General features: G+C 46.2%; 1 protein-coding gene across 9 annotated transcripts in view; it reads right to left on the bottom strand.

Moving 5' to 3' along the window:
- Positions 1-22,881, bottom strand: part of GAS7 (growth arrest specific 7) — a 200,827-nt gene that overhangs the window by 43,178 nt on the left and 134,768 nt on the right. For 6 of the 9 annotated variants that reach the window (XM_074970637.1, XM_074970644.1, XM_074970640.1 and 3 more), the window contains 3 exons: positions 21,597-21,682; positions 13,891-13,944; positions 578-667 (listed from right to left, as the gene is read on the bottom strand). In XM_074970637.1, the coding sequence (XP_074826738.1) occupies positions 578-667; positions 13,891-13,944; positions 21,597-21,682 (230 nt within the window). The remainder of the gene's footprint in view (positions 1-577; positions 668-13,890; positions 13,945-21,596; positions 21,683-22,881) is intronic. The other 3 variants (XM_074970639.1, XM_074970646.1, XM_074970642.1) reach the window with 1 other exon arrangement.

Below are 22,881 nucleotides of genomic sequence, written 5' to 3'. Positions count from 1 at the left end.
CCCTCTCAGACTATCTCTGTAACCCACACACCTCCTGGGCGTAGTGCTCTGTCCCATCTAGTGGCACTGAGGCCACATAGAGAGTGATTAATGAGTCTGCTCTACAGCCTTAGCTAACAGCCTTACAGCTTTTAGCTCATGAGGTAGAGGCTCATGCACTAAGCTCCAGAGGTCCCAGGTCCAATCCCTCCTGCTGATGACCAGGGTCTGTCGGAGTTACATCAGCACCTTAGCTGCTCTCTCTCTCCTCAGTGCACCCTGCTCTGGTGGTTGGGGCTGAGGCTAACAAACACTCCACTCTCCCTGCAGGAGCTGTGGTCCCTCCCTTGAGCCTTTCCCTTGTTTTCTCTTTGTTCTGGAGAGCACCTCTAGCACCATGCTGTGCTGTGTGCTTTATTAAAGGCCCTGCAGAAGTAATGCAGCAGAGTTGGTGCTGCTCCTTGCTGCAGTGTGTCTTTTTCAGCGCCTTGCCACACTGAATCCTGATTTGCTCTCTAACACAAACCTAGCAATTTGTTCCGCTCTTCCTGAAACTCAGACGCTGCAGCGTGTGGCATGTGGCTGGCTGCCTACTTACCCAGAAATAATCACAGTAGCTCCATTCAGTGGGTTTCAGCAACTGCTGTTCTTGCATTGTGTCTGGGTGTGGAAAAGTCACGCAGTTTATCTGCAAAAACCAAGCAAAAGGCCTGTCAGACGGGGCAGGTAAAAAACAACTAAATGCTTGTGAATTGATAAGAAGCAAGTGAGTGAAATTTGTGCGCGTCCAAAGCAGCAAGTCTAGGTGACATGCATCTGACTGCAAGAGAAGTAGCTGTTGAATTTGCTGAATTATAGACAATAATATTTGGAAAGACAAAGAGGTAGTGACAGCTTGGATGAAAGCAAATATGGTACCCATTTTCAAAAAAATGAAAGCATCCAGATTCTGGCAACTGCCATCCAGCGCAATGAACCTGTATCTCTAATTGTTAGGTGAGAATAAGTAAACATGAAGCAGTTATGCCATCCTCGACATAATGAAACAATGGAACAAAGATGCAAAGAAAACTGCAAACTTCTAAAGAATAAACAGAACCACAAGCAACAGGCAACAGCACTGAGGGTTTTACAAATTGCACATCACCTCAGACACACGTGGTTCCTTTGGTGTTTGACAGAATCACATTTTTTTGTTATTCCTACTGCACAGGATGCTTTACATGTGCCCAAAGAGCATTCAAATGAAAGCCCCAGTCCTGCCAAATGCTCTACAGGCCACTCTGAAGTCAACGAGGCTTCATGTAGGTGCCCACCCAGAGCAGTTTCCAAGCGGCTATTGCACAGCAATTAACAGCAACTAAGAAAGTGCAAGGAAGGCCAAGGGTTAGAGCAATAAAACCTAGCAGGCTTGTCTTTTACACTTGAAAATTAATTCCGACTGAAGTGGGGCGTAAATGCAAACTGCAATAACTATAATGGAATAACCCCATGTGTGAATACTCTTATTCCCATGTGTAAATACGCTTATTAAGAGCACCTTGTTCCTCTTTAGTTTAATCCACTTTGAAAGCAGATTAAGTGTAACAGGAACAAGGTGCTCTTATTCCGGATTAAGAATGTCTATACATGGAGTTATTCAGGAATACCTAAACTAGAATAATCGAAGATTAGGGTTGGAAGAGACCTCAGGAGGTCATCTAGTCCAATCCCCTTCTCAAAGCAGAACCAATCCCCAACTAAATCATCCCAGCCAGGGCTTTGTCAAGCCGGGCCTTAAAAACCTCTAAGGATGGAGATTCCACCACTTCCCTAGGTAACCCATTCCAGTGCTTCACCACCCTCCTACTGAAATAGGTTTTCCTAATATCCAACCTAGACCTCCCCCACTGCAATTTGAGACCATTGCTCCTTGTTCTGTCATCTGTCACCACTGAGAACAGCCGAGGTCCATCGTCTTTGGAACCCCCCTTCAGGCAGTGAAAGGCTGCTATCAAATCCCCCTTCACGCTTCTTTTCTGCAGACTAAATCATAGAATCATAGAATATCAGGGTTGGAAGGGACCTCAGGAGGTCATCTAGTCCAACCCCCTGCTCAAAGCAGGGCCAATCCCCAACTAAATAAGCTCAGTTCCCTCAGCCTCTCCTCATAAGTCATGTGCCCCAGCCCCCTATTCATTTTCGTTACCCTCTGTTGGACTCTGTCCAATTTGTCCACATCCTTTCTGTAGTGGGAGGCCCAAAACTGGACACAATACTCCAGATGTGGCCTCACCAGTGCCTAATAGAGGGGAATAAACACATGGAGTACACAGGAGGTGGTGGATCTTATTGCTGTATGGGGAAAAGAGTCTGTGCAGGCACAGCTCTGATCCAGCAGAAGAAATGCTGACATCTCTGCCAAGATTGTGCAGGGCATGGGGGAGAAGGGCTACACTAGGGACACGCAGCAGTGCCGTGTGAAAATAAAGGAGGTTCGGCAAGCGTACCAGAAGACAAAGGAGGCAAACAGTCGCTCTGGTTCTGCCCCACAGACACGTCACTTTTATGAGGAGTTGCATGCGATTCTTGGGGGCAACCCCATCACTACCCCAAAACGCTCTGTGGATACCTCCCAGGAGCCCTGGGTAACCTCGAGCAACAACAAGGAGGACGTTGCTGACAAGAAAGAGAAGGAGGAGAATGTGAGGCAGGCAAGTGGAGGATCCACTCTCCCTGACAGCCAAGAACTGTTTTTAATCCTGGAGCCCATCCCTTCACAGGACCAGTTGGCAGCAGAGCGTGATGCTGGGGAAGACACGCCTGATGAGTGCACATTGCTAATCAAACTGTAGGGGTTACATGCTATTATTCTGTATGTTTAATCTCAACAAAAAAGTAGGTGTAGTGGGTATCAGTGGCCACTCCAGCCATGCAGAGGGCGCTCTCCGAAAAAAGACTCTTTATGTGCACGGGGATGGCCCGGGAATCCTCCATGGAGAGCTCTAGGAAGCTTTCATGAAGGTACTCCGCAATCCTTTGCAGGATGCTTCTGGGAAGGGCTGCCTTATTTCATCCACCATGGTAGGGCACTTTCCCATGCCACTCCAGTATTACCTCTGCTGGCATCATTGCAGCGCACAGCATTGTAGCATAAGGACCAGGTGTCTACCCAGACGCTTGCAGCATTTGCTCTGTTACTCTCAGGAGAGTGAAATCACATAGGGTCACCGAGGGGAAACGGGGGAAGTTTTCAATGCTAGCCCTTAAATCGCAAACAATTCAACAAGTAATCCACCCCGTTGGTGAAATTTGGGTCACACAACGATGCTTTCCCAAACGTGCCGTGGTTGTGGTTGGAAGAGATCACAGTGTATTGCAAGCAGCATTGAAAAAAAAAGGGGGGGGGAGCTTCCTGTTTGTCTCCCTGCCCCCCCAACCCGGTGCTGCTTTTGTAAAAAACAAACTATTTAGGGGACTTTACACTGGTGCCTCTCCTCAGGTTGCTAGGGGAAAGGGATCCCAAGGATGTCTTCACAAAAGCAGCAGCACAAGACCTCTTGCCCATGCCTCGTGGCCTTACTCACCATGCTGGAGCAGCAAACTGACTCTTGCAGTAGCCGGTGGTTATGATTACATTTTGGCTTGCAGTGGAGTGTATTGAGGGGTGTTTTTTTTTAAGAAAAAAAATTAACCTTGCACCAGAAACAATCTATGCACTGTCAATGCTATCCTGGTGCTCTGCATTCCTTGCAGCCGAAAACCTGTCTGTTGACGCACGCTGGGACAGAGACGTTCCCAGATCAGAAGGCGCAAAAAAGAAGACTCGGGAGGACATGTTTAATGAGTTAATGCATGCCTCCAGAGTGACAAGACAGAGCTCAGAGCATGGAGGATTACACTGTCTGAGGACATGGACAGGGAAGACAGGAGAACAGGGAACAAGAGTGTGCCATGCAGGAAGAGATGCTGCGGATTATGAAGGAGCAATCAGACAGGTTGAGGCCTCTGGTTGAGGTTCAAGAAAGGCAGCTGGATGCTGCAGCCTATGCTGAACCTGCTGCCATCATCGCCCAGTTCTATATCCACCTCCCCGAAATGTCCTATGAGGCGGGGGAGGGGGAATTCGGTATCCCTTGCACTTAACACCAGGGGAGGGTACAAGGACCAGAAGGTGCCCATTCCCAGACCTTTGATAGTTATTGCAGTGCATCTGTAAGCCAGCTGTCCTTGTTTCTCCCACCACAGTATTATCAGTGCTTTTGCCCCAGGTTGTCTTACTTTTCTTTGCTGTCTCTGTGTGTTTGTGTGTATAATAAAACTTAACGGATTGAGGAGAAAAGGCTATTTTTTCATTCAACAGCCAGTGGTTGGTGGGGTGGTGTTTACAGGGGAGAAAATGCAATGGAGGGGACAGTTTGGTAAGGAACACAGATAAGTGTCACATTACTCTGGCTCATTGCTGAAACTGGTTTTCAAAACCTCATGGAGATGCAGAGCTCCTCGATATGCTGTTCTTATTGCCCTGGTGTCTGGCTGCTCAAAATTGACTGCCAGGCGATCTGCCTTAACCCCCCACCCCAGTGGAAACTTTTCTCCCTTTGTTTCACAGATATTATGGAGCACACAGAAGGCAGCAATAACAATGGGGATATTACTTTCACTGAGGTCTAACGTAGTAAGCAAACAATGCCAGCAACCTTTTTAGAGGTCCAAAGGCACATTCCATCACCATTCTGCACTTGCTCAGCCTATGGTTGAACCAGTTCTTACTGTTGTCCAGGCTGCCTGTGTACGGGTTCATGAGCCATGGGAGCAAGGGGTAGGCTGGGTCTCCCAGGATCACGACTGGCATTTCAACATCACCAATGGTTATTTTGCAGTCTTGAAAGAAAGTGCCTGCTTGCAGCTTTCTGAACAGACCTGTGTTCCTAACGATGCACATGTCATGCACCTTTCCCCGACCATCCCACACTGATGTCGGTGAAATGGCCCCTATGATCCACCAGCGCTTGCAACACCATTGAGAAGTACGCCTTTCGGTTTATGTACTCTTTGGCAAGGTGGTCTGGTGCCAAGATAGGGATATGCATTCTGCCTATTGCCCCACTGCAGTTGGGAACCCCATCACGGTAAAACCACTGACTATGTCCTGCACCTTGCTCAGCGTCACTACCCTTCTTAGCAGAAGTCTGTTGATGGCCCTGCAAACTTTGATCACAACAGATCCCACAGTAGATTTACCCACTCCAAATTGATGTCCCATTGACCGGTAGCAGTCTAGCACTGCAAGCTTCCACAGAGCAATCCCCACTCGCATCTCAACTGTCAGAGCAGCTCTCATTTTAGTATTGCTGCACTTCAGGGCCGGGGAAAGCTCTTCACACAGTTCCTGGAAAGTGGCCTTACACATTCGAAACTTCTGCAACCACTTCTCATCATCCCATAGCTGCATAACAATGCAATCCTACCAGTCAGAGCTTGTATCCTAGGCCCAGAAACGGCGCTCAACTGTGTCAAGGTGATGCATGACTGTCACCAGCAATGGAATTGCTCCGCTCTAGGGCTTCCAGCAGGGCGCTTGCATGGCATCACATTGCTCCATGTGGCGGTGCCTGTATCAGCTGTGTAAATACTGCAGGATAAAGTGTGAGGTGTTTGTAATGCTCACAACAACGGTGTACAGCTGAGCAGGGTCCATGCTTAGCATGCTGTGGCATCCACGTGGGTAACCCAAGCTTACAAAAAAAGGCACAAATAAGGCTTGGTTTGTCTGCAGTTGATTTCAGAGATGGAGGGAGGGAGAGAGGGAGGTAAGTGCATCATGGGAGGCTAACACCATGTTCCCATAACCACCCGCGCCCATGTTTGGTCCCATAAGGCATTGCAAGCCCAACCCAAAATTCCACTTGGCTATGTGCACTGTGGGATAGCTACCCACAGTGCAGTGCTCTGTGCATCGATGCAAGCCCTGCTAGTGAGGATGCACTCTGCTGACACAATGAGCGTAGTGTAGACACACAAGATCAACTTGCTTAAATTGGAGGCTCAATGTTGAATTACATGAAGTAGACTTAACTTTGTAGTGTAGACATGGCCCAAGTTGTGCTTCAAGTGGCCGCCTTACAAATTTCAGAGATGGAAATTGTGATAGGGCGTACATATCTGTTGACTAATATATGCTGGCTAGCATAGATACATATATTAATAGTGTGTGTTATCCACACCATATAGTTATTAGTATGCATTAAGCACAAATATTACAGCAGTTATATAGCCTAAATGGACTATGATTTTTACATAAACCTGCTCACTTATGCTAAGTATCCCATAACCCCTTGCATTCACTGAAGTAAGTTTTGGCTTGAGCAAATAGGGAAGCTGACAAAATCAGGACAGATGACTGGTTTATCATAGCAACAGAAAGGAAGTTACTCTCACTGGCCTGAATTGGAATGTCCCAAAGGAAGAGGACAAGAGATGTGATTGTTCTACCCTAGTACAAACCTAGGAGGTGCCTTCATGCTCTTTGATACCTGAAATGCATGTGTCCAGAACAAAGAGATAAGAGGTAAACCATGGTACCAGAAAAACAAGGTAGGAAGCTTCTTGGTTCAATCTAGTTTCAGATGATGTACACAGTACCTTTTACTTGTGTAACCCCCTTGGGGTTTAGAGAGTATGGACCCTTTAAATCTTTGTCCTGAGGGGGGAAGAGCTGATTGTTCCAGGCAGAGGATGTGCTGGGGTTTTTTTTGTTTTTGTTTTTGTTTTTGGGTTTTTTTGTTTGTTTGTTTGTTTGTTTTTGGGGGGGGGGGGAGAAGCAGGGAGAGAGGGAGACTCCAGACAGAAGGGCTGCAGCAAGCAGGCCCTCACAGAGTGAAGCAGCCGAGAACCTGCCCAAAGCCCAGGAGGGACAGAGCGGCCGATCAGGGACAGCCCAGGACAGGAACCAAGAGGAGCACTTTGCCAGGAAGGAATGTCCTGAGAAGGACACACCAGAGCTGTACCCAATATCACTGCTGCCCCAAGCTATGTGGGGCCGTGAGTATTGGAGCTTGTGACTTTGCATTTGGAATAAGGAGAGACGCTGTTAGCTAGTTAAGTGGGGAGGTTGTCGCTCTGTGTGGCTTTGCAGAAAGCGACAGAACAGGACACCAGAGGAGTTTGCTGGGGAAAGGTTACTGGTGCCGAAGATGACCAGGAACACCCAAGACTCACCACTGGACTGGAACTCTGCCCAGGACTCGTGACCTCTGAATGCAGATGCATTGCTGGGTTTCTGCCTTTTCACACTGTGGTACTGAAGAAGAACTCTTCCATCGACCTAGCTACCGCTGCTCTACTCCTTTACATCCTATATGGATGGAAAAACCCCTTCTGTTGCTCTTGGAAGAGTCTACACTGTGGCGCTACAGAGGCCTAGCTGCAGTCATGTAGTTGTGTCACTGTAGCGCATGTGCAGATACGGCCTCATTCGGAAGAGAACTTGCTGTGAGATTCTCCTCACGCTGTCAGAGCTACAATGATGGGCACTTGGACATGCAGATGAGGCAGACAGGATCCAGACAAAGTGACTTTCCATTAAACAAAGGGAGGAGAAACAGGTTTGTACCACAGTAAACAGATCTTCAGCTACTGGGAAAAAGAAGTTCTTTGTTATTGTTATAAGTGCTGTTTTCAAAGCCATTGTGGAGGATGGAGGAGTCCTGGGACTTCTTTTAAAGCTGTCTGAGTTTTAAAAAGTAATTAATACTTATGAATGACTTTACTTGTTTCTTGCAGTAAGATTTGACAGTAAAAACATCGACAAGAAAACTGCTTCCTCTCAATAGAAAGTAGAGACTCGATCAGTTGTGGTGAGAAAATACTCAGATATATTGCCAAATTCACTGGGTTCAATTGTTCTTGGATGAGTTATCCTAAAATTGAAAACCAATATGCACAGTCTAGTGATCACAATCTCTGGGCTGTGCACACTGCTAAGCAACCCTACAATAATAAATGAGGTGCTGGGCTGCGCATAGCACTGCTGAGCAAACTTACATTAACAAATGAAGTGCTTGGCTGTGCACGCCGCTACTGAGCAATAACAAAACAAAGTGTAAGATTAAATATGGGGCAAAGCTGCAGAAAGGAAGCAGACTGCAGCCGTAAACTCTAATCTCTGTCTTGACATGCTGATCACTGTGGTATCCAAGAGATTTATACAATACATTGTTCTATATGTACTCAGTATATCATCTACCAATAGCCCCAGCAAAATCAATGGGACTGCTCAGTGCTCATAGGCTTTTGCAGGCTCCAGCTCTTCACTGTGCCAACAACCCCTTCTTCAGTTATCTCTTCCAGCTTGTCCTTTTTCTCCTTTTTCCCCTCACTCAACTTTTCCTCTATCACAGGGATTCCAGGGGGCTAAATTTTATATTTAAAATAATATTTTAAAGGTCTCTCTCGCATCATATCATGAAATGGGAACAATTCTCTAAAGAGCAGCACTGCAATGGAAAACACACTCCAGGGGTTTTATACTGTACATGTCTAACAGTACCATCCTGGTAAATACCTTTGGCTATTTGCAGAGAACAACTGTTTACCTCTTGCAATGGCTTTTTGTTCCTCCCTTTCCCATCCCTAAGTACTCCAGCGTCTCTAAAGGCTTCTCTGTGTGATATATGCTAAGCACAGCTATGTGACTGTTCTAAGGGAAGGCACTGTACAGTCTCTTTACATTTATGTAATGTGGAAAGTCTATCCATGTTTAGAATTGTTAAAGGGCTCTACAGAGACAACTTCCTGCCAAGTGACTCAGCAATAACTATGAAATGCAAAAGTACTTCTTTACCTCTACCTCAAGGAGCTGCTGTTGGATCAAATCCTATCATCAGCTGGAGGGATTTTCAGAGAATCCTAGGACAATCCTCTAATGTGGCCAGTCTCTTGAAGTTAAGCCTTTCATCTTTTGTCCTCTACACCCAGAACAAAGGAGGATTTGGCGAACAACTCTCAGTCCCTGTACATTGGACCATTTACAGCAGATAGAGAATAGTTTAACACTCTTTTGGACTTGATTTATAACACTGCACTTCTTTCCCTCTTTGCTTTGATCTCCAAAGTGGATTAGACTGAAAGGACCTTTGAAAAATACTTGGGAAAAGCAGTAAAATGTCAAAAGGCAAAATGAAAGCGTTGCTTCCTGTGTGCAGTGAACTGGGGAGCTCTTGAGAGACATTAGTGGGTTGGCATGGCATAGTGACCAAGTGAAACGCCCTCTGGGACAAAATGAGGATGTTTATTTAATTAAATGACAATCCCAAAATGAATGCAACCCTGTGATTACAAAGGGAGTTGCCACAAGTCAGGAAATACCAGTGTCAAGGGTGTGTGCACACCTTCTACTCTGCCATTGTGCATATGCACTATCAAAATACGACTTGGATGACATGGTCACATGCTAACATAACACAATACTTCCGAATGCATCCGATGACGTGAGCTGTAGCTCACGAAATCTTATGCTCAAATAAATTTGTTAGTCTCTAAGGTGCCACAAGTACTCCTTTTCTTTTTGCAATACACCAGTGGTTTTCAAATGGGTACCTTTATCCTTAGGGGGTATGCATGCTCTTGTCAGGAAGTATGTGAGAAAAATCCTGTAATGGTGGACAATGCATTTTATTTAGTAAGACTTGGCAATCTAATCATATGTATATTATGACGCTATCTCAGATGGGGGTACGTGGTAGACTCCATTATTTGGAAAGGGGTGCAACCTAAAAAGTTTGAAAACCAGTGCGATACACCATAGCATTGGTGGCCAAACTCACTGACCCTCCGAGCCGCATACAACGATATTCAGAAGTTCAAGAGCGGAGGCGCACCGACCGGTGCTTGGGGCTTCTGCCTCACAGGATGCGCCTGCCGGGGCTTGGGGCTTCAGCCCACTCCTGCTGGAGCCCCGAGCCCCGGCAGATGCAACTTGTGGGGCTGAAGCCCCGAGACCACTCTCCCCTCTGGTCAGAAGCCTCTACCCCACCACTCTGCTGAAAAGCAGAGGTCCCGAGCCGCTCTCCCCCTCTCCCAAGTCTGGTAGGTGGAGAATGGGCGGGGGGGGCTCGCAAGCCACACTTTAACTGTAAAAGCCGCATGCGGTTCATGAGCCGCAGTTTGGCCATCCTTGTGCTATAGTCACAGTGTCTACAGCTTCTGGTTCTATAGTGTGACGTCCCTGGCACTGTGGGAATGGAAGCCACAATGGCCAGGTTGGCATTAACTCACACAGCACGCTGGCCCTCCGAACCCCACAGGAGCATGAGACTACCGTACGCTGGAGCCATGGAGGCAGAGATGGGGGAGGACCCCTGGCTTCCACAGACTGAGAACCAAGCCGATTCCAAACTTCACCCATCCCTGGAATCCCAGGAAGGGAACTGAGCACAAACCCTGCCTTGGTTTACCTTACCGACAGGCCCCTCATCTTGGACATACTCTTGCACACTGGGCTCAGTCTGACTCCCACCGCAGTCAACAAAAGTTTCACCTTTGCCTTCAATGGGAACAGGAGTGAGTCCATGGTTAAGAGAGCTCCCACTACCATTGCTCTATTCCTTGGCTCAGCCTGTCGGGCCTCTTCCCTTCCTTGCTTCCATACTGTGAATGGGCTTCAGGAGATGTGGATTTTCCAAGAAACCCAAGGCTGCTCTGACTCTTCCTGTCCTTACTACCAAGGAAACCAGCAGCCGAGGTTGACAACTTTGCTTTAAATACTCTTGCACAGGTGGAGAGAGACATTCCAAGGAACTTAATTTGCAAGCTCAGTAAGCAGCTGGTCCAGTGTCTCCAGGAGCTGATCAAAGAACAGAAAGAGCAGGTTTCTTTTTCCATGGCCTCTTTCCCATGCTACGCCCAGCTGCATCTCTTTGCTAGGTCCCTGAACTCTCCTGTGCACATCTTGTGCTTGGACAGTTCTGACTCCCTCTTTGTGCACTCCTTCCACAAGTATCTCCATGCTTGCCCCCAAACTGCCCCTTAAACCTGGAACATGGTCTGTAGTCCTGTACCCCAAGCCATCTGCTATCTCCCAAAACCCAGCTTCCCTCCACAGCCCCTCAGGCAACAATCCTCTAATGCAGCGGTTTCCAAATTCTTCAGAGTCGCAACTGACTTTTAGACCACCAGTATCTTCACAAGCGCCTCCCACAGTCCTCAACCCCTGAGAATGACTTTCCCAATCTTGCAAATATGCCAAGTCTTTATAATCCACACTATATCAGCAACATTCACAGAAATGCTCTGTTCATGGCCCCCAAGCCCCACAACGCTACAATGATATAAGAAGGCTTCTTTGGTTAAAAAAATCATTCCGGTTCAGAAGGAAATTAAAATATAAACAAACAAAATTGAAAAATGAGGAAGCTGACAGCAATGACTAGTCATCAACAGTTAGGAAATGCAAACTACTGATAAAGATATCAATGAAAAATCTATGCCAGTAAGAAGCAGTTCTTTAAATGTGTCAAAAGCAAATGAAATCCAAACAATGGTATAGTGCCATTATGATAGGATAAGGACATAAAATTATCAACCACGATACACAAAAGGCAGAAGTATTCAGCAATTTTTTTGTTCTGTATTTGAAGAGAAGCAATGATGTATCTGTATCTCACAATTCTATTCCATCAGCATTTTATTATCATGATGATGAGAAACGACACAGCTTATAACCTGGATGGACTTTTCAGATCATTGGCAGAAGCCAGGGTCGCTATCTGACTGTGCTTTGCTGCATCACGTATAATATGCCCTGTACTGTTCAGCATAGTGCTCCACGCAGCAGAACCAGCTGCACAAGAAAGACTCATCACCTAGCCCAGTGAACACACTCCCTGCTGTTAACAACTAAAGCCTATCACTGACAAGCACCTATTAACCTTATCTGTTAAAGTACCATCGAGGGAGACTGCTGCAAAATCTGGATGAGACAAGAACTTGGTATCACAACACCCTGAGTGAATTACCTGAATGAATTAACTCTCTAGCTAACTCAAGAAACCAGTCATTGCAACTGTGCAGATGAGCTGGAGAAGCCACCTTCAGGCCAGTTCTAACTGATAAGTAGCAAAATGAATAATACACAGTCTTGGAAGGATTCGATTTTTATTAGTAAATGTCCATTTCACTGTATATATGAAACTGACAAAAATATTTCCATCAATAATAACTGAAATTTATTGACAGGCAATGTACGAAAAATTACTTAAGAACTTACTAGAGTTTGATTTAAGGATATTTACTTGGTATATTTTAACATGGGATGTTCACAATTTGTGTTTTAATAGTTAAACCTTTAATTTTTTGAAACTCAGTGTCTACTGTCATGAAATAATTATTTACTGAGTTCTCCCTATTGTCTTACTCTCCATAATTTCCCTCACCTGTGAAAATTTAAATTGATAAAAACTGGAAAAAAAAAATGCTTAAAATTAGGGTTACCATATGCCTGGGTTTTCCTGGACATGGCCTCTTTTTTGATCTTCTGCCCTCTATCCGAACAGATTTTTCAAATAAGAGGCAACGTCTGGGATTTTTACATAGCAGACGTTACAGCTCAGAAAGATCTCTCTCCATGTCCCAACTGATCCCTCCCATGCAGCTGCTGGATCCCACCCACCCAGGCTCCGGCTCCCAGCCCTGGGGTGGGGGAGAGGCCCACAGGGAGGCCCTCTCCAGTACCCTCTCCAGCACCTCCTTCTCCAGCACCCCCCAGGTACCCCTGCCAGTACACACACACACCTCCAGCACCCTCCAACTGTAACCCCTCCCCGCCAGTTCCCCATCTAGCGGTGTCCTCTTTGTGGGAACCTGAAATATGCTAACCCTACTTAAAATAAACATTATTATCTGTCAAAAATATATACAAAAACCCAAAGTCTGACAAGCCTAGTTATACATGTATTGTTTCACCAAGTGACAACATGGTTATGTTAAGCTAAATGCTTCCCAGAAAGCATGTACCTGAGTTAAAACCCTCTGAATGACTAAAATGTATGACATGTACTTGTATTTACCTCATAGGTTGTCTTAGTTTTCTAGAAATCATGCCTAATCACTAACTCAGTTGAGAATGTGGAGGCTGGAGAAACTCATTATACTAAGAGTAGTACAATTTGTAAGACGAAAAGGTGTTTCCCTACTGGGAGAAACCCTGAGTGTTTCAAAGAGTTCAGCCTAAATCACACAGACTTTGTTGACAAGAGAACTGACAGTTCATAGACAACAAGAGGAAGAAGCCTTGAATTGGCTTGTAAACTAAAGATTTTAGCACTGGTTTTACCTTTGGTTAAAGTGGCAGAAGAGCCCACAGTACTGCTTAAATACCAGAGAAATTTGAGGGGCTTCAAAATTATCACCTGCATGTTATGGTATGGGTTTAATGACAAATTCAGACAGAAAATAAAGTGCAATTTTTTAACAGTGAGGGCTGTCAATCACCAGGAGGGGCTGACTGGTGGGATACTTGCAGAGGACCAGGTGTAATTCACAGTAGAATGGACACACTGTGGGGGAATTTCCTGGTGTTTCACTATTGTCCTAGGTGTGTTTATACACCCTCTCCCTTCTGTCAACCCCTCAGAGCGCTCGACTCCCAGTGTGGACAGTGGCTACCTCCTGGCCTCCCTGTGCCACGATCCCAGTTGGCAATGGGCATGCCCAGCAGCCCCAGGCAGGGAGCCCCCAGACACGTGCCCTCTGGTTTGACTGGCTGCCCCAGGACCACCCCACCTGCCAGGGGCTTTCTTTGCCATCCCAGGCTGCTCTACCCTGCCCCAGCAGCTGGTCCACATGCTGCTGGCCCTCAGCACAGCGGCAGGGATCACTGTCCAGGCCTCAACCCCTACCTGCAGCGCTGCCAGCTGTCCTGGCTGTACTTACCGTCCGCGAGCTCTCCCTGGCCAGCCTCCTGGGCAAGCGAGGGGACCCCGGACTCTGTGGAGAGAGGAGAGAGGCATCGTCAGCTTGCGCTCCATGGCGGGAGGGTGTGTGAGTGTGATTGGCCCGAGCTGCGCAGTGAATCACTGAAAGGCATCAGTGTCCGGCCGAGAAAGGCGAGGGCAGTGGGCAGGGGAGTGATGCGGGGACGAGGGGCGGCCGGGAAGGAGCTGAGGAGCAACCTTGGGCACCAAGGAGCCCCTGAGCCCCTGCCCTCCTCCACTGAGCCCTGGTGCTCCTTCCCCCCTGGGCCACTCCACTAAGCCCCTCCACCCCTCCACTGCACCCCAACCCCCCACCACTGAGTCCTGGGCCCCTTCCTGGCTGTGCCCCTCCTCTGTGCCACCACTGCCGCTGTACCCCCTACGTCCAGCCACTGAGCACTGTGCCCACCCACTGAAGTACTTAACCTGTGCAGCCCCCCAGATCCGCTGAACCCTTTGCGCCCCATGGTACCTACTGCCCACAAGGCCAAGCTCTGAATTCCTGCAGTACTGAACTGATCCTGAGGGGATGTGTCACTTTGGAGAATTCAACTAATTCTCTATTCTATTAACGCCCACAGGCTCTGATCCAGAGCAGGGCCTTGTGCTGTACCAACATGGGCCCTGCCCCCAAATAGCTGAGAGCTTAAAATCTGCAATCAAAACACCCTCCCTGTTTTTCAGATGTTCTGACGCCATTTGTAAAGGACCAAGAGGCCCCAGGCCTGGTTTATGGGGCTGCCCAGAGAATTCTCCTGAAATCAGGGGCTGTCCCTCTTTCACTAAGCTTGGGTGACATCCCCCCGGCTCTGTGCCACCTGCAGCACACTAGCACTCCCCCACCTCCTGCCTGCAGCTGCTCTGGCATTGCTGGCTGCCTGGAGGTTGTTCTGAGTCAGCTGCAAACTGATGTCTGCCTTGAGCAGGAGCCAGCTGATAGAGACACCAGCTACAAAGCTGTGAACTCAGAGGCAGCAGAAACTGTTCCAGGTGAGTCCCAGCCATTCACCCATCCTCTCCAGCAGATCTCTGCATGAGGCACTGCCAAGATACTCGTCCAGTCAGTGAGCAACCCTGCTCTTCTGCACTCAGCTCTGCTTTAGCCCTTGGCCTCTTCCACCCTCACTGCCGACTGAGGGCCCTCGGCTTCTGAGACTAGCTCCTAGGGAGGGGGATTTCACCTTGCACAGGCAGACAGAGTCGGATTACGGTTTTGTGCAGTCCTGGGCCAGAGCAAATGGGGGCCCCTCTCCACCCTGGTCTCTCCTCCCCCACCCCTGCCCCGGTGCTCCTGCTGGGGAAATGGGGTCGGGGTGTGGGGGCTTCCCCTGCCCCGCACCTTGGGAGGAGTGCCGTGTGGGCAGATGGAGCAGGTGAAGCCCCGGCACCCTGACCCTGCTCCCCAGCAGGAGCGCCGGGCTGGTGGAGCAGGTCGGGGCGCAGGGGTGCCCATTTTTCTGGGGGCCCCCAATTGGCCAGGGGCCCTGAGCATGGGCCCTGTTGGCCCAGTGACTAATCTACCACCGCAGGCAGAGTCTATGCTGGGACTCTGCTCCCCTTGCCCTGGTGCTGCTGTGGTTAATTAAGTGATACAGAACACACCAGCCTCACCAGTCTTTGCCTGGAATCAGGCTGTACAATCTGGAACTTGACCACAAATGAAACTGTTTTAAGTCTTAAAGGAACTAGCCGAGGAGGGGCTGTCTGAACCACTAATGTTCACTTTTAACAAATATTGGAAAACTGGGGCAATTCCAAAGAAAAGGAGGACTTGTGGCACCTTAGAGACTAACATTTATTTGAGCATAAGCTTTTGTGAGCTACAGCTCACTTCATCAGATGCATTCAGTGGAAAATATTTTCCACTGAATGCATCCGATGAAGTGAGCAAATAAATTTGTTAGTCTCTAAGGTGCCACAAGTCCTCCTTTTCTTTTTGTGGATACAGACTAACACGGCTGCTACTCTGAAACCTGTGTTGATATAGTATACTTGGCTTTTGCCAAGGCATTTGTCTTAGTACCACATGACATTTTGATTAAAAATTTGCATTGTATTGAACTAACGGGGCATAGATTTGATGGAATAAAACCTGGCTCACTGACAGAGCTCAGAATGTAGTTGATAATGGGGAGATATTAACAAGCAAAGTGTGGTTCCCCGGGGATCAGATCTTGGTCCAACACAATTTACTATTTGTACCAACCATCTAAACGATGATATAAAATGTTTGCTTGTAAAGTTTGCAGATGACACAAAGATTGATAGGATAGTAAACAATGAGGAGGGCAGGATACTGCTACAGAGTGATCTGAATCATCTGGTTAAATGGTCACAAGCCAACAAAATATATTTTAATGCAGCCAAATGCATGCAATGTATCTGGGAACCAAGAACGCAGGTTATATCTACAGAATGGGAGACTGTCTTGGAAAGCAGTAACGCAGAGTCTCAGAGGTCACTGAAAACAATCACCTCAACATGAGCTCTCAGTGCAATGTGTTGCAAAAAGGGCTAATGTATGAAAAGGGGAATATCAAAGGAAAATAATCTTGCTTGGGGACAGACCATTGGTAGGACCACTACTAGAATACTGTGTCCAGTGCTGGTATCCACACTGCAGGAAGGATTGGAAGTTCTGGAGTAAGGTCAAAGGAGGGCCACCAAATGATCCAGGAGCTGGGAAACAAGATTTTCTATGTGAGGCTCAAGGAGCTCCATTTATTCAGCTTATTGAAGAGAAGGTTGAGAGATGAAGTGATCACTGTGTCTAGGCACTGACACATCATGGAACAGAGATCTGAGAGCGGTATGTTTTCAGCCTTGCTGACAAAGGCCTAACCAGATTCAATGGCTGGAAATGGACGGTTGACAAATTCAGCCTTGAAATAAGATGCAATTTCCTATCAGTGATTAAACATTGGAACAGCTTAGCAGGGTAGGTGGTGGGTTCACCCCCACTTGTAGTTTTTAAAATTAGATTAAGGGAGAAATTTTACAACTTGGGTGGATGGGTTTGGGCTGGATGGTCATGGTGGTCTCTGGTTCATGGTGGTCTGTGAATTCATGAATCCTCCTGTTCATCCTCTTCCTTCATGGGCCAGGGAGAGAACAGGGAGCTCTGCATTGCCCTCGACAAGCTCAGGACCGTTGCAACTCTGCACTATTACAACTATACTCAAATCTCATGCTTCAAGGCTTCTGGAAGGCACCTGCAGGGGTCAGGAAGGAATCATTTCCTCAACACACAATTGGCCAGATGTATTCTGGTTTTTTGTTTGTTTTCTTCTGCCTTCCTCTGAGGCATCAGCAATTGGCCACAGCTAGAGACAGGACAGCAGGTGGGGTGGATCAGTGCTCTGAAGTGGTTCAGAGAATCTTTCATCGAGATGCCTGGCTGGTGGCTCTTCTCGCATGCTCAGGGTCACAGGGATCACCAGATTTGAGTCAAGAAGGAATTTTCCCTAGGTCAGGTTGGCAGATCATTGGATTTTTTTTTCTTTCTCTGAAGCATCGGGTGCAATTTGCCTGCTGGGACCCTAGAAGTATATCTCACCTAATGAATTCCCTGCCATTTCAGTGGCCTCAGGTGGTGGGGGCACCTCAGTCTCTCCTGTTCTCTGCCTGTGACTCACAACACTTTAGTTTCCTGAGGACTGAAATGGTTTAGTTATTGGGCTCCATAGAGCAGTATTTGCAAGAAATGTAATGGCCTGTGCTATGCAGGAGGTCATACTGTATGATCTAGTGCAGTGACTCTCCATCTTTACGGGCTACGGCACCCCTTTCAGGAGTCTGATTTGTCTTGCGTACCCCAGGTTCCACCTCACTTAAAAACTACTTGCTTACAAAATCAGACAGAAAAATACAAAAGTGTCACAACCACACTATTCCTGAAAAATTGCTTTCTTTCTCAATTTCATCATATAATTATAAAATAAATCCATTGGGATATAAATATTATACTTACATTTCAATGTATAGTATATAGAGCAGTATAAACAAGTGATTGTCTTATGAAATTTTAGTTTGTACTGACTTCGCTAGTGCTTTTTATGTAGCCTGTTGTAAAACTAGGCAAATAGGTAGAGGAGTTGATGTACCCCCTGAAAGACCTCTGTGTACCCCGGATTGAAAACCACTGATCTAGTGGTCCCTTCTGGATTTAAACACTATGAAACTATGAAAAGTAAAAAAAAATAAAAGACCAGGGGTTAAATAGAGCTAAAGTTTCAGACTGCGCTAAGTGCTGGCCTAGAATATCTCAGCTTTGCAACAGCTGCTGCCCTTTTTCTGCAGTAGTGACTAGCAGAAAGAGAGGGAGTTTTGTGCTATCCTAGAAGAAATTGTAACCAGCGCTCATCCAAGCAGTCCAGTGAATAGTGCTTTGTGATCAGTTTGTAACTAGGTCAGGTGAGAGGATTGTGTGGTTGCACTAGGGCTGTCAAGAGATTAAAAAAATTAATTGCGATTAATCATGGGGTTACACAATAACAGAATACCATTTATTTAAATATTTTGGATGTTTTCTACATTTTCAAATATATTGATTTCAATTACAACACAGAATACAAGGTGTACAATGCTCACTTAATATTTATTTTTGATTAAAAATATTTGCACTGTAAAAAAAAAAAGTCTTTTTCAATTCACCTCCTACAAGTACTGTAGTGCAATCTCTTTATCATGAAAGTTGAACTTACAAATGTAGAATTATGTACAAAAAAACCCTGCCTTCAAAAATAAAACAATGTAAAACTTTAGAGCCTACAAGTCCAATCAGTCCTACTTCTTGTTCAGCCAATTGCTCAGACAAACATGTTTGTTTACATTTGCAGAAGATAATGCTCCTTGTTTCTTGTTTACAATGTCACCTGAAAGTGAGAACAGATGTTTGCATGGCATTGTCGTAGCCAGCGTCACAAGGTATTTACATGCCAGATGCACTAAAGATTCATATGTCCCTTCAAGCTTCATCCACCATTCCAGGGGACGTGTCCATGCTGATGACGGGTTCTGCTCAATAACAATCCAAAGCAGTGCGGACCGACGAATGTTCATTTTCATCATCTGAGTCAGATGACACCAAAAGGTTGATTTTCTTTTTTGGTGGTTCAAGTTCTGTAGTTTCCACTCCAGAATGTTGCTCTTTTAAGAATTCTGAAAGCATGCTCCACATCTCGTCCCTCTCAGATTTTGGAAGGCACTTCAGATTTTTAAACCTTGGGTCGAGTGCTGTAGCTATCTTTAGAAATTTCACATTGGTATCTTCTTTGCATTTTGTCAAATCTGCAGTGAAAGTGTTCTTAAAATGAAAAATATGGGGTGGGTCATCATCTGAGACTGCTATAACATGAAATATATGGCAGAATGCGGGTAAAACAGAGTAGGAGACATACAATTCTCCCCCAAGAAGTTCAGTCACAAATTTAAATAACACTTTATTTTTTTAACAAGCGTCATCAGCATGGAAGCATGTCCTCTGGAACGATGGACGAACCATGAAAAGGCATATGAATCTTTAGTGCATCTGGCATGTAAATATCTTGTGATGCCAGCTACAACAGTGCCATGCAAACACCTGTTCTCCCTTTCAGATGACATTGTAATTAAGAAGCGGGCAGCATTATCTCCCGTAAATGTAAACAAACTTGTTTCTCTTAGCGATTGGCTGAACAAGAAGGAGGACTGAGTGGACCTGTAGGCTGTAAAGTTTTATATTGTTTTGTTTTTGAGTGCAGTTATGTAACAACCCCCCCCCACATTTGTAAGTTGCACCTGCACGATAAAGAGATTGCATGACAGTAATTGTATGAGCTGAACTGAAAAATACTATTATTTTATCATTTTTACAGTGCAAATAATTCTAATAAAAATAATATAAAGTGAGCACTGTACACTTTGTATTCTGTGTTGTAATTACAATCAATATATTTGAAAATGTAGAGAAACATCCAAAAATATTTAATACATTTCAATTGGTATTCTATTGTTTAACACTGCGATTAATCACGATTAATTTTTTTAATCACGGTTAATTTTTTTTTAGTTAATCGTGTGAGTTAACTGTGATTAATTGACAGCCCTAGTTTGCAATAGTCACTCTGTTTAACCATGTCTGTCAAAGTGCATTCTGGGAACACTGGGCAGTATCCTTCTCCTATGTTCCAAGAACATACACGGCATCAAAAGTACGTGGGGCAAAGAACTCGGAGATGCCTATGGCACAGAGTTTGGAGGCAGGAGGACCAGCCAAACTACAGAAAGCCAGTGTGCTGAACCAGCTTAAGGACACATTGCTGTGCCCGCCCAGGCCTTGGGGCCACATTGACACATGGTCAGCTGCTTCACAAAGTACTCAGCATGGCTGGTTTCAGAAGCACCCACAGCGCCTGTTGAAAACCAGTTCCCAAATTGTATGGACACAAGACACAGATAGAGCCAACCATGACAGCAGGCTGTCGGCTGGGTTCAATGTGGTAGCCTGTCTGTGAGTGATAACGGAAGTGGGAAGAGTCAAGCATGACACTGACGGGACATGAAGGAGGAGAATTTAAGGGGAACTGAGGAGTGGTGTTTTTGCCAGACTGAGTGGACTACAGGGCATCCAGGAGAAGGTGTCTGCCATACAAGAGGGAGAGGTCAGGAATGGAGAGGTAGATTTATGAGGTGTTTTATGTGCAAGTATTTACAGATGGCTTAAGGCTATGTTGGAAAGTAAGACAGGTGAGATGTGAATTGCTGTGGGCTTATGAAAAGTCAATCATTTCAGACATTTTATTACTGTCTTAGAATGAAATAATTATTACTCTAAGAGCAGAACCATATGATTTTGTACAGATGGATTTTCAGACGTTTTTGACAAAGTTTTATATAATGGATTATTGTAAAACTGCTCTAAACAGAAGATTTAGAACAGGTCAGTAGATAGTAAAGGAGTGTCTTCTTTGTGGAGGTTGGGGAAAGTGGAGTCTTACAGGGTTCTGTACTGGGACCAGCATTCTAAAACTAGTTTAAATAATGGTTTAGATGAAGCTCTAGTTATAGTACTCACAATGATACAGACCCCAGTGCTGCACGTATTAATTCACATACTTAATTTTACGCAGATGAGTAGTGCCATTAGCTTCAGTCAGACTACTCAAGGAGTAAAGCTAAACATATGTATACTTGCAGGATTGGGGCCTGCACTTGAAGATGGTACTAAAACTTTTGGGAGGTTAATGCGTTATCAGTAACTCACTGAGGTTTAAAAAGGGGGGTGTAACTGTAACCATAGAAATGATGCCCTCACTCGACACATGGCTACTGGGTGGTAAAGCCATTTGAATGCATTTTCAAGCTTCGCTTTTGTACCACAGTCCCGAAAGGAGAGACTTAGTGGATCGCTGGCAGTGTATCGCTATCGTATGATTCAATATCAAAAGGCCTCCTTGTGTTTATCACTCTTTTCACAACAAAGCACCATGAGGAAACCACACGATACCAGTGGGGTTCCACTGTTTGCTGCCTATACACAAAAACGCCTGGCCCAGCCACATACACACTGATGCTCTGACTGGGTTCTGGCGGCTCCTAAAGCATGCTCACTGTGCGTGTCACTGGTGGGCTCACAAACTACCCTAACACTATACACTCCCACTCAGAAAGTTCCCCAAAACTTACCTGGGGGTCCCCGCTGGGTTTTCGAAGACTCATATGACCAGGCTCCATTTGATGCATAGGGGTCACAGGGGTGTGATATCCATTCGCTGTAAGGAACACACAGAGGAGGTTAGACGGGCTGCTCTAGGCAGCAAATACTTAAATACAGACTTTCAATGGTTCTTGGTCACTTTATTTATCATAAAGGTAAACTCACAGAACCCTGCAACAAGATACTTGCCTTCCCTACGTGCCGTCTTACCCCAGAAGTGCCTGAACTGAACAGACCTCTAAACAGGCCTGGGCCTGACTCGATAGAATTGGATGGGGCAGTGCCAACCCAGAAACCAAAAACGTATCTAGCCTCTGGGCCCAGGCCTCCTCTCACTGCTCCAGGGAAGACTGAAGTCAGCAGAGTTAGACGGCTGTAGAAAGGGTCTAAGGGAGACGCCCTAGAACTTGAATCAATTCCCAACAGCCCATTTAGTCCCCCCATGTGGCAGATACTAGTCCCCCTTCTGTTCCGCAAACCAGCACCCCAAAAACTAGAGGCAAAGAACAACAATCCAATGCTGATTATATTTTAAAACTGCATGATTTGAAAGCCCGTCCCCTGATTTTCTCAGGCCTGACTTGTGGCTGCTTGGGGCTGGATACTGAATCTACTCCTTGAAAAGCCAACACTAAGCGTAAAACAGAAACCAGTCCTGACAACAAATAATGAGTGCAAAAGACTTCTGCACCCTCAGTTTTCAGGGGCTCATACATCCTGGTTCCTCCTTTTCAGAGCATTTGACTTGGGTCCACGCCCAAATCCGAATGTCTCCTTAAGGGACAGATGTCTGCAGCTGCCTGTTGCATAGAGGCTGAGAAATGGGGATAGAGGACATTAATCCTGTCTCGAGTGAGGGAGGAATCCATGTACATAGCCCCCAGCATCTGCTCCTGGCTCCACCACACTCCAGGATGATTGCTCCAGAAGATGTTTGTGGAAACAGCCATTTCTACTACTAACGGCTGTTCCCCTGGGCTGCGACCCGTTGGAGGGCTCCTGGGGGACTGAATTCCAGTCAGGCAGCTGCAGGGCTACTTGAGTTCTGCCGTTACCCTGTCAGGCCGATGGTATGAGCTGCCACGGAACTCAGAGTGGCACCTAAACTGGGGCTGCCTAATGCCCTAGGAGAGAGGGAGGGGTGTTGGGAGAGAGAAACCTGCAGTTCTGTGTTGCTGTGCTATTAGAAATGAGTCACTGTTTGTATTATGGGAGCACATGGAGTGAGGTCAGGACTCCCTTGTGCTGGGCACA

Source organism: Natator depressus, chromosome 14, assembly GCF_965152275.1.
Source record: "Natator depressus isolate rNatDep1 chromosome 14, rNatDep2.hap1, whole genome shotgun sequence".
In the NCBI taxonomy this organism is placed as follows: domain Eukaryota; kingdom Metazoa; phylum Chordata; order Testudines; family Cheloniidae; genus Natator; species Natator depressus.
Note: the sequence above shows the minus strand (reverse complement) of the source record. Positions and strands in the feature narration are given on the sequence as shown.